Source organism: Pseudorca crassidens, chromosome 3, assembly GCF_039906515.1.
Source record: "Pseudorca crassidens isolate mPseCra1 chromosome 3, mPseCra1.hap1, whole genome shotgun sequence".
NCBI classification, from domain to species: domain Eukaryota; kingdom Metazoa; phylum Chordata; class Mammalia; order Artiodactyla; family Delphinidae; genus Pseudorca; species Pseudorca crassidens.
The window spans coordinates 36125787-36138240 of NC_090298.1; the positions used below are offsets into that span (position 1 = coordinate 36125787).

A 12454-nucleotide genomic window follows, 5' to 3' on the forward strand; every position below is an offset into this window, starting at 1 on the left:
GTGAGCTGTGACAGGGCGAGAGAGAGTCATGGACATATACACACTAACAAACGTAAGGTAGATAGCTAGTGGGAAGCAGCCGCATGGCACAGGGATATTGGCTCGGTGCTTTGTGACTGCCTGGAGGGGTGGGATAGGGAGGGTGGGAGGGAGGGAGACGCAAGAGGGAAGAGATATGGGAACATATGTATAACTGATTCACTTTGTTATAAAGCAGAAACTAACACACCATTGTAAAGCAATTATACTCCAATAAAGATGTAAAAAAAAATTCCCTAATCCTAATGTTTCTTTTGAGAGAATAGAATAAGTAAGTCTTGACTATCTCATTCTCACAAAGCCAATTTCAGAGGAATGAATGAATGACCCAGTCACGTGAGGCTGATTATGGGTCACTGGCCATTCTAAGCGCGGGGGTTGGGGAATGGAGAGCTGCAGTAATAGCACCATGCGTAAATAATCTTGCAGCTACAGGTCCTAAGCCCAGCAAACACGTGCTGCCCGCCGAGCACGGAGAGGGCGGGCACCCGGGAGGAAGATCCTAGGCGGCCGGAACGTGCTCGCGCCCGTGGCCGCCGCCGCCCGCGCCGCGGCCGTTCGGGTCTCGGAGCGAGCCCACGTGCGCCGGCCGGACCCAAGCAGAGGGAGCGCCCGGGCACTCGCGAGGAAATGGCGGGCGAGGCGCTGTTCAGGGTTAGGGAAAAGTGTGGGGCGAGTTACGCCCCGAGAGGGGAGAGTAGAGAAGGTAAGGCTTTCGGGACGGAAAGGAGAGAGGAAGGATCGTGAGCTAGGTAAGGCGTCCCGACCTAGGCTTTGGGAGGAAAGGGGGCGGGGGGGGGGCAGCGGCATAAAGGTACACCTGAATCTGGCTGCGAGTTTATTCTAAGGTCCGGGTCGGAAGTGCTCACACCTGGAGTCTGGCGCGGGTGGGTGGAAGGTGGAGCCCCACCCAGACAAAGGCAGGCCCGCAACCGGCCCAACCCCACCACAGCTCGACTTCCTCCTCCCAGCGCGGGCGGCCTGCCCTTCTCGAGCGCCAAATCCCCTCAGCTAGCTCCGCCCCGCCACTAGAGGAGGGCGGGTGGGGGCGTGGCCCGCCCACTCCCTCGTCTGCGCTCTGTCGGCGTCCGCGTCAGCCGGACCCCAACGCGTTGACGCGGCACGTCGACGTAAGTGACGCGCAGGCCCGGGCCGCTCCTCCTTCCTTGAGTGAGTGCCGGCCCGGTCTGGGCGGGGGAGAAGAGGGCGGGCGGGGGAGGGAGAGGCGACCCGGGAGTCGTAGTGGGCCGCGGGCCGGACCGGGTCCCGGGGCGGCGGGAGCCAGGGCCGGGCCGAAGGGCTTGGCGGGCCGTTAGAGGGCCGCGGCGGCTGTCGGGTCTCCTCCCTTGCCGGACTTGCGCGCCCCGGAGCCCGGAGCCTCCGGCGCTGTGCCCACCCCGCTCCAGCTCGCGTCTCCCGACTCCAATTAGGTCAGGCTCGGAGTCCCGCGGCCGCGGCTCCGGCCCCCAACGCGCGGCGGCCGCCCGGCTCGCCTTTCTTTCTTCCCTCGCCTTCCTCTCCTCTTGTCTCACCCTCCCCCCTTCTTTTCGCGTTGCTGGGGTTTTGTTTTTTGTTGTTTTATGCTTTAGGGGTTTTGTTCCTCAGCCCGAGCTCATGGGTGTACATTATCATGCTCCTCTTTTGTAGAACAACCCGATGGCCATGGAGGCCGAAGAGACGATGGAATGCCTTCAGGAGTTCCCTGAACATCATAAAATGATCCTGGACCGATTGAATGAACAGCGAGAGCAGGACCGGTTTACTGACATCACCCTGATTGTCGACGGTGGGTAGCGTGGTGGGCCGAGGAGCGAATTTGTGGCTTCAGATCTTCTCTCCCCTTCCCCCATCCGCCTTTTTTATCCACCTTCTGTGGACTCCCTATCGAAAGTCTGCGGACTGTGTGCTCTGGAACCCGAGGACACTTATCAGTGTCCCTTCACGTAGACCATGCTGCAGAAGGATAGTCACGCTTTCAACATAATCATGGCATTTTAACTTCTTGCAGCCTTTTCAAGTGTTCGCATTGTACACTTGAGTGCAAGGTGGCGGGGATAGGGAGGATGTCTCTAAATGTTTGGTTAGTAGACTTCTGCTGCTAAGCTGCTTTGAGCAGTCTTTCACAGGAGTCATTTGGGAAGTGTTCTTTCTAGTTTCCCAAATGGTCTTGGAGGGAAAATGTGAGAGATTCCTTTGCAGCACTGGTACCCCCTTTGGTAACCCCCAAAATATAATGCGGTCTTTACCAGTCTTAGGAGTAGTCATTATAATGGATGCAAACCCAGCTTGGGTATCTTTTCTGTTTAGTGAAAATAGACTTCTTGAGGCAAGCTATACTTTATTATAGCCTACAGCTGGTCTGCTGTAGGTTGAGTTTCCAAATATTAGGCATACTAAAATGTTTTCCATAGCAAACACATCCAGCTTGGTGCTTATTCTGTGGCTTTTTCTTCTCTTTTCAAATGACGTATAACCTTTTGGGTTGTGTTTATATTTAGCAGTTTCAACTGAATAGGATATGCCTTTGACTTAAGTGGTACCTCCTGAAATGTTGTAAGGTGGCCTTTATAAAGCTGACTTAATAAGGCCCTTGAGGTAAAGATCCTGCTTCATGTCAAATTGAGATTTAAATTTGTCAAGATAGCTGTCCAGAATATAGTTTTATAATTATATTACAAAAGACCTATTTTACTTTAATTTCTTAACTTGTTTTATAGTTTTATATTTGAGTTTTGTGAATATGATGATTTTATTTTGTTTTTTCTCTAGGACACCATTTTAAGGCCCACAAGGCTGTTTTGGCTGCTTGCAGCAAGTTCTTTTACAAATTCTTTCAGGAGTTTACTCAGGAACCTTTGGTGGAGATAGAAGGTAAATGCTTGTTTTAAATACAATATTTAGCAAGCATTATAATTTGATGAAGAAGTTTTAGGCAGTTAATTTAGCAAGATACCATGGGAAACAGGCATCAATGGTTTCTATTCGGTGACTGGATAAATTGTTCTTTTGACACCTGAGAATTCTTACTTTTAGTAACGTGCTTCGTAAAATGATCTTCCAGGAAAAACTCTTACGTTAAATGGTTGGTCTCTTAAAGGAGTCTTTTTCATTGCTAATACCAGTGATCACTGTCTTTTGAAAACATGTATTAAAAGTGAATTTCCATCTTATTTAGTGGGCTTATGTTTCAGACTGGTCCAGATGCTGCAGGCCTCTGTATTAGCAGCATGACACGCACAGTGTGAAATGGGCTGTCATAATATGGAAAAGGCTAGGAAAGATTAACTGAAGTAGCATTCAGAAGAAGTTCTAGTGGCTATAGAAAGTCTAGGATGGAAGGGGGTCATCTACTAGATACTGTCTTAAAATAGAAATTTTTATACTTGTTTGACTTTTTGTAATAATAGCCCACCAAGTGCCAGGTATTATGCTGTGTAGTTTGTGTGCATTTTCTGAGGTTCACAGCAGTGCTTTGAAGTAAGTGGTTTTACTTCCAATTTACGTATCAGGGAGTAGGCTCTAAAAGGTTACTTGTCTGAGGTTGCCCAGCTAGCAGGGGATTCAGTTTGTTCTATTAATTCTGCTGCTACAATACCTAGCCCTCTACCCCTCAATCCAAAACTGTGGGAAATAAGTCAGCTTACCTACATAAATACAGGGTTTTTGAGTTTGGGTTTTGTATCTCTCTCAGTGTGTATATATTCTCTGTTATGAATGGGTTGCCTAGAAACAGTATTCCCTTGGAAAAATTTGGTGTCTAGGGGAGTAAAGAAAACGTAGAGTTAAGAGTATTCTCTTATTTTGATAGTTCCAGCTTACCTAGCATTCTGGCTGATATCCATAGATAGATTATCTTTGATTATCTGTGATGGAGAGAGCACAGGCATGATGGAAATCCTCAAAGCTTACTAAAGTGAGAATCCATCAGCCTAGACGGTGTTTCTGTTACAAGCCAAAGTTTTGTGCATTTATTCACCTGAGGTACTGAGACCCCAGGCAGGTTACTTTATCTCAATTGCATATTTGCCTCTTCATCTGAAAAGTGGGTTAATAGGCTTGTACTGTTGTGCTAATGATTAATTGAAATGGCATCTGCAGAGTGCCTGGCGTAGTGTTTGGTGCACTGTCAAAGCTTAATAGATTGGGGCTGTTTATCAGATTTAATACCTATTATAATATACCATGCCAGACCCAGGAAATGAGAAATTGATTAATAAGACAGCCTTTAGAGAATTTGCAAATTTAATCATGGATAAGCAACAGTTAAGGAGTGCAAAAAATGTTGCAGAGAATTTTGTTGCAGAATGGTGTCACTAAGGAGGGAGGATGAGTGGTTTAGTTTACTTTAGAGAGAAGGAGGATTTCAAAGATGAGTCAACTTCTGGGCAGAATCTTAAGTCAAAAAATAAGTGGCCCAGGCTAGAATATGCATTGCTGGTGGAGTGTGGAGTACTGACCTACCTGGAGAAGTAGGGTCTTTTCTTCTAAAGACTAATCACCTTGGGATTATCTCTTGTACTTCTGATGTGCTCTGTCCATTATAGTACAGGACACACAACTTTCAGTATTTAAACTGTAGAAAGTAAGAAAGAAAAATGTAAAAACATTCTTTCTGTTTTTGTTATTTGCCAGATTCAGGTTTAAAGAATCAATTTGGCTCAATGTCTTCTTAAGCCCTTAACTTTGGAATTGCTGCACTATCTGGCTAGGTCACCTGGCTGTAGAGAAAGCCCTGGGCATGCATTTAGAAAACCTGACTTGTAGTCCCAGCTTTACTGTTTGTCAGTTGTGTAACATTGGACATCTTAGCTTCCTTTTTTCTCTTTTAATCTGCAGAAAATGTCAAGTAATTTTGGATTATGTCATGGGCATTATTTTTTTCCTTTTTTTTTTTTTGGTCTGTGTCAGGTTGTTGAGGCATGCGGGATCTTTCGTTACGGTGCAAGGTTTCTTTGTTGCGTGTTTGGGCTTCTCTCTAGTTGTGGCATGTGGGTTTTTCTCTGTCTAGTTGTGGCACATGGGCTCTGTAGCTTGTGGCAGGTGGGCTTAGTTGCCCCGCAGCATGTGGGATCTCAGTTCCCCAACCAGGGATCGAACCGGCATCCCCTGCATTGGAAGGTGGATTCTTTACCACTGGACCACCAGGGAAGTCCCTGTCATGGGCATTTTGAATATTATGTTTTGACCCTCTGTGTGCTGTTAGAATCATCTGGAGAATGCTTTTGGTTTTTGTTGTTGTTTTGATTTTGTTTTGTTTTAGCAATCAACCTGATTAGGTTCAGACTGCCTTGTGTAGACTGTGGATCCAATTCCAATTTAGTTTTCAAAACCTTTGTTGTTCTGTTCAGGTCCCAGGTGTGCCGACCTGGGTGGTAGTCCACACCACAGTGTAATTCTCAAAGCCTTTGCTGTGCTGCCTCACGTCATTTTTGCACACGTGCAGCTGGGTGGTGAGCTCAAGACTGCATACGCAGATTTAAAGGACCTCTCTCCAGCTCCCTCCTGATGGCCTCTGTACTTAGCTCCCCTGAGCTCCCTTTCCTGGTCCTCTGGCTGGAAGACTAGGAGGTTAGCTTCCCTGTGCTGTCGTACATTTTCTGCAGTGGAATCCATTTCCTGGATAATAACATGGTGAGAGAAGAAAATAACAAGAATTCTCTCCATGCTCTTCAGATGATAATCTCTTTCCTAGTTCTCAGCCAGAGAGAACTTTTTCTTAGGGTTGAGTTGCCTGCTTGGTGGCAACTAGCCATAGATGTGCAGCGTCAGACTGGGGCTTGTCTTGAGGGAGGGCTGAGAGAAAAATAAAAACCAGCTATTTTTCCCCACCCCCACACACTCTCCATCCCCTTTGCTGGTTCTCTAGCCGGAAAGAGTTTCTCCTGTAGCTTTTTCTGTCTGCACCTGCTACCCAGTTACGGGAGTTGGGCTGTCCTCAAGCTGGGTTATGTGGGAGGAAAAATATAAAACCAGGAAACTTACTGCTGTTCTTTGAGTTTTGATTTCTCTCCCCAGTCTCTTTGCTTCTGTTTTTTCTTCGGAGTCCTTGTATATTTGCTTTATGTATTCTTTTCAGAATTTTTAGTTATAATCAATGGACAAGATAGGGTGGCGTATGCATTCTTCATCTTAGCTAGAACTAGAACTCCCATCTGTAAAATAGGAATGGTTCTTGTCTTTAGCCGCTCACTAGAAACACCAGGGGAGCTTTTGCAAGTACTAATACCCAGGCTTTTTCTCCAGATCAATTAAATCGGTCTTTGAGGGGTGAGATCCAAGCATCTGTATTTAAAAGTTCTCTAGGTCCTTGTTATTCAAGGTGTGGTCTGAGGATCAGTAATGCGTGGGCATCACCTGTGAGCTTGTTAGAACTGTAGACTCTCAGGCTCCACCCTAGACCTACTGAATCAGAACAGAATCCTCAGATGATTCCTTTGTACAGCAAAGTTAGGGCAGCACTGCCCTAAGACAAGTCCAGTATGCAGCCAGTGTTGAGAACCACTGCCTTATAGGGTTTTGTAAAAGCAAATGTATGTAAAGAGAATTTAAATTGAAATATGCTCTATGAGTATAAACTGTCATTAGATGCAAGCTGAGCCAGCTCTCTCCCTGTTTTCTGGATCCCTGGTGAAGTAAGTTATCTTTGATTAGGACTGCAGGTTCACCTTTGATTTAAGTCAAAATTGTTGTCCTTGAAGCCAGTTGCATCCCACCGCAGCTTTGTGACTTGGATTCACACCATATAAAATCTTCAGCAGACATTCACTCCCTTGTTCAGAACACAACAGCCTTCTCCTAACCCGAGCCTTCAATTTTCCAAATCCATTCTTTACTTCTGAAACCACAGATCCATAAGCACCTAGTTTCTCTCAAACAGCAACTCTACCATCGCGTCCAAAATCTTAGCCCCTAATATCAAGGACAGAGCATCCAAGCACATATTCATACATCCTATTTGAGTAGGAGTTTTCCACCAGTTGAGGAATTCTGTAAGACTAGAGAAATTCCAGAATGCCCACCCCCCACTTTTGCCTCTTCCTAAGGGGAAAAAATGACTCAGGTCAAGGTGTTTATATTAACATTTTTCTTAGATACTTCCTTAGAAAAATTGTATATTATGAAAGGAGTAAGGAATTGAGAAAATGGACTGAAATTTGAAAGTTACTAAACTAGTCCTAATAGAGTATAAAATATTTTTGCAGCTGTACATCATCTACCAACCCTTCACTTACCTGGGCAGGTGTTGTAAGTTTGGTTCCTGTTAGCTAATTAAGTCAGTGGCTTATTCCTAGGACCAGTGTTGGACTGGCCACATAAGAAGCACTTAGGGTGGGCTTCCCTGGTGGCTCAGCGGTTAAGAATCCGCCTGCCAATGCAGGGGACAGGGATTGATCCCTGATCTGGGAAGATCCCCAATGCCGCAGAGCAACTAAGCCTGTGCGCTACAACTACTGAGCCTGCGCTCTAGAGCCTGCGAGCCACAACTACTGAGCCCGTGCGTCTAGAGCTTGTGCTCTGCAACAAGAGAAGCCACCGCAATGAGAAGCCCGTGCACTGCCACGGAGAGTAGCCCCCGCCCGCCACAATTAGAGAAAGCCTGTGTGCAGCAATGAAGACCCAGCGCAGCCCAAAATAAAACAAACAAATAAATTTATTTAAAAAAAGAAGCACTCAGGGTGCTTATAAAAAGGAGTTCCCTCTCCCAGTTTTGATTCTGGAGATCAGGGACCCATGCTTAAGTCTACAGGTGATTCTGATTAACCAAGATTGAGAACTAAGTCCACAAGTTCTTGGAGGCCAGTTGGTTCTTGAAATTACTAATTTTTAGAATTTTCTATGGTAATCCACTGTGTGTATTACATAATACTCCCACTGGGGTCTGGGGCAATATCCTATAAGCACATAATAATCCAGTGTATTATTAATAAGCAGCATAGCTTATTAATATTTACTCTAAGTGGGATAAAGATTATAAATAGCCTCATGTCAGTTCAGGTCAAATTTTGCTGCCAAATTTATGGGAAAACTTCTGGTTTTAAGAGATTTGGGGGACTTTGGAAATAGGAGTAAAAGATTGCAGTCTTGTAGTGAATGAGACATGGGTATTCAGACGCTTCCAAGCAGGAATGTTTCCTACCATCATCGTATTTAAAAATCTTCATCATGGACTTTGGAGTCAGGCCATCTGGGTTTGCTTCTAGTATTATCACTTAATAACTATGTGACTTTCGCAAGTTACTTCTCTGTGCCTCAATTTCCTCATCTGTAAAATGGGGATTATAATAGTACTTCATAGGGTTGTCGGGAGGATTAAGTCAGTTGATGATTTGTAAAGTGTTTAGAGTCCTGTCTGATATGTATAGTAGGCATACATATGTGTGTTTGATTAAAAATCAAAATCTCATTCTGCTTCAGGAAAAATTTACACATTGTTTTTAGGAAAGATTTCTGTTGCACTTTTAAATATTTGGTCAAAACACCTTAAAAAAAACCCCAGCAAAATCTAGTTGTCTGTTTCTCAGGCTACTCTCATATAATAAAGAACATGGTTAAAAGACAACCAGGAGGGGCTTCCCTGGTGGCACAGTGGTTGAGAGTCCGCCTGCCGATTCAGGGGACATGGGTTCGTGCCCCGGTCCGGGAAGATCCCACATGCCGCGGAGCGGCTGGGCCCGTGAGCCATGGCCACTGAACCTGTGCATCCGGAGCCTGTGCTCCGCAACGGGAGAGGCCACAGCAGTGAGAGGCCCACGTACCGCAAAAAACTAAATAAATAAATAAGACAACCAAGAGAAAAAAGATTAGGGGACCCAATAAATTAGCCATTAATGAATCCAGTCATTTTTAGTTTGCTTATTTGGTAGCATGTAACTTGGTCATATTACATTATATTTTATGGTGCTTCTCAATATTCAGATTGTTTTCAGGCATTTTGAAGATGAGTTTTCTGAGGATCAGAGGTTCTGACTTGCCCCAGATTGCACAAGTCATGGAGAGACTGAACTGAAACTTGAAAGTTGGCTTCCTGAACGATATTTTTTCCTAACACATATAGAAGATGGTGGATATTCCACCAGTATTCTTACTGTTGTCCTGAAGGCCACATTCAGGTGTATAAAGTACATGGGAAGAACATAAAAATATTTTTTCTTTTCCTATTTTTTTTTCTTTTTTGGCCACCCAGGGCGGCTTGTGGAATCTTAGTTCCCCAACCAGGGATTGAACCAGCGCCCTTGGCAGTGAAAGCGTGGGGTCCTAACCACTGGACTACCAGGAAATTCCTGTTTTGTATTTGTAATTGTGCATATTGTGTGCAGCTTGGTCTTGGGCATTTTTTTAGCATAAAAAAAAATCTATAAAAACGAGTTTCCTCTTTGTTCCTGTCAATAGCTTTTCATAGCCTTGCATTAGCACACTGAAACAATATTATATAGCATTGAAGAGCACAAAGAAGTAGAGTATCATTTTGGGCCAAAATTTAAACAAACTTGCAAAGAAAGCTTGGAATTGTGGAAGCTTAATTCTGAAAGTGACTTTGGCCTTTATCCATTTATACCTACTTTGTGTGCCTGCATTTTAGGAAGCATTGTGTTAGGTACTGTGAGGTGGGTGTAGAGGCAAATTTCCGTGAAGTAGCTTACAGTCAAGAGTTGTCCATGAATTTTAACTATAAGACCAGGTACAGAGTTCAGCCTGAGGGAACTATTAAAGAGGTTCATTAAAGATGTGGCATTAAAATTGGTCCTTCAAGGGTGGTAGGATTTGTCGAGGTAAGGTGATAAAGCATTCAGGATGGAGGGTGTTAAGGAAGGGAAGGAAATTCTTAGAAAGTGAAGGGTTTGTTTGAGGATCAGTATATAGTGTAGGTTTGATATAGTTTAAAATTTGGAAGGAAAAATAGTGGTAAGTAGAAAAATAATGTGAAGGACCTTGAAATAAAGGCAGAATGGTACTGAACTTTATTTGCTAAGCTTTTGAAAGCTGTTGATGATTTTGGAGCTGAGTTGACACAGAGCTCCCTGGCAGGTAACATAGCATGTCTGATGTAATAGGCCATTCGTGTATTTGAGTGATAGATTTTACTGTTCTGTAAGAGCCTTAGGAAGTCTTTGGGAAAGATCTTAAAGTAGTTTGCTAGTTAGTGCTGAACTTGGCTACAAAATTATTATACTGTAAATGAGAATTCTGCCAGGAAATTATCTTCCAAAGTGACAAATACTAATCATTTTCCAAACATTGGGCTTCTATTTTTTTCTTTACTAAATGTTACAAGATTTGAATCAATGTGAATACATTTTAATGCATGTCTTTTTTTTTTTTTACAGGTGTTAGTAAAATGGCCTTTCGTCATTTGATTGAGTTCACATATACAGCAAAATTAATGATACAAGGAGAAGAAGAAGCCAACGATGTATGGAAAGCAGCAGAGTTTCTACAAATGCTAGAAGCTATCAAAGCCCTTGAAGTCAGGTAATTACTTATTTCCTTAATAGGGAACGAATAGTTATATTCAGTCATGTCCACCCTGACTGTTAGTCAAGAATTTATTATGTCATGCCATAAGGGATTGATTTCCTTAGTGAGGCAGAGATAGTTATATTCAGTCATGTTCACCCTGTTAGTCAAGAATGTATTGTACGTATCATGCTGTAAAGAACTGATGTTTTGAAATTAAGAATATGTATTTAAGGATCTATAAAGTTCTACTGGTTATGATTGTTCTTTCCTTCACGCTTGATTTCTTGTCCTTATGTAAAAACTGTGCTAATATTAACTCAAGTAGCATCTTTTGTTTCTAATAAAATAAGGAGGACTAGGCATCTTTTTAGGGGTTCTCTGGGTTCCTATAATCTATTCTGTGGATTCAGGTTGTTAATTGTACCAAGACTTACTCTAAAAGTGGTTTGGCTTACAAAGATTAATATGGTACTGTTTAAAAATAAGTGAGGAGGGGCTTTCCTGGTGGCGCCGTGGTTGGGGGTCCGCTTGCCGATGCAGGGGACATGGGTTCGTGCCCCGGTCCGGGAAGATCCCACATGCCGCGGAGCGGCTGGGCCCGTGAGCCATGGCCACTGAGCCTGCGCGTCCGGAGCCTGTGCTCCGCAACGGGAGAGGCCACAACAGTGAGAGGCCCGTGTACTGCAAAAAAAAAAAAAAAAAAAAAGTGAGGAAATCGGTGAAGATATAAGAAATAGGCCAGGTGGAAGTGATAATCAGTGAAGTTAGAAATGTGATGGCAAAAATGCATGCTGTTTAAGTCTGTACACTTGCTAGATGGGCTGAGTCTAGCTCTGAGTTCTGAAGTACGAAGCGAAAAGAAAAAGGGGAAAAAAACACCTCAGTTACATTATTTATAATAAGATGAGAACAAATCAATTGCTTAGGAGCCATTCTTGGTATTAAAAGACACAATTTCTCATAGGAAGTTATTAGGAAAACATTAAGTGATATAATGAATAAAGACCTCAGCATCTTACATAATGAATAGTGGCATGGTAGTGTCTAAGAACAAGAGCTCTGGAGTCAGACTGCCTCGGTCTGCTATCAGCTACTCAGTTTCCTTATCTGTCAAATGGGGATAAAAATGGTACTTTCTACATAGGATTATTTGTGAGGGTTGAATGAATGAATGTAAAGTGGTTAGCATGGAGTCTGGCATGGGAGTTGTTATTATCTCCTGGCTTTGTTTCTTGTGACCCTCAATATAGGTCATTGGTATAACACTAATGTGCAGTTTGGTAAAATCAGTTTCACATGGGACAGAATGATCTAGTCTGACTCACTGATGTGGTTCAGTCAAAAGATATAACTTAGAATAACTAAGAAATAATTGAACTGTAGTCATCCAAAAATACTATTTCTCCTAATGAGCTTTTAATTAGTTTGGTGACAGAGTTCAAGATTAGACTTTTCTGACAAGAGCGTGGTGTGTATATTTTCTCTGATGACTAGTGCTTGGCACATAGTAGGTGTCCAGTAAACATTTATGAATGGATGGATGGGTGCATGCCCATTAAAACCAAGCCAGTATTCTCCTGCAGAGAGAGCTAAGACACGGATAGCAAAATAGAGGTGTGTTGAGGATATATACCTGATTAGGTCATACCTTCTCAATGTGGAGGTAGACTAGGGGAATATATATGCATGGGGCAACATCAGATTTGTGGTTAAATCCTGTATGAGAACTTTTTGGAAACATGTTCTGTGTGGTCCCTTTGCTGCTCATGGTAGCGAGTAGCATCTTACTACAGGGAAAGTCCTGAGTAACAGAACATTGGAATATATTCTGTGACAACGGCCCAGGTTGGATTTGGTAGGCATTTAATTGAGTTCATGTGTCTAGTCATTGGGTAAGAACAGCTGGATACAGCTGTTTTACTATGCCTATTTAGAACCTTTTAGAAAGTTTATTATT

General features: G+C 43.4%; 1 protein-coding gene across 5 annotated transcripts in view; it reads left to right on the plus strand.

Annotated features, from left to right (window-relative positions):
• The first annotated feature begins 573 nt into the window (after nt 1-573).
• ZNF131 (zinc finger protein 131) overlaps nt 574-12454 on the plus strand; it is a 33038-nt gene continuing 21157 nt past the window's right edge. For 2 of the 5 annotated variants that reach the window (XM_067730617.1, XM_067730620.1), the window contains exons 1-4: nt 575-791; nt 1687-1825; nt 2809-2910; nt 10365-10509. In XM_067730617.1, coding sequence (XP_067586718.1) covers nt 1696-1825; nt 2809-2910; nt 10365-10509 — 377 coding nt within the window. In that variant the 5' untranslated portion in view covers nt 575-791; nt 1687-1695. Of the gene's footprint in view, nt 792-1096; nt 1210-1264; nt 1470-1686; nt 1826-2808; nt 2911-10364; nt 10510-12454 lie in introns of those variants that run through there. The other 3 variants (XM_067730619.1, XM_067730618.1, XM_067730621.1) reach the window with 3 other exon arrangements.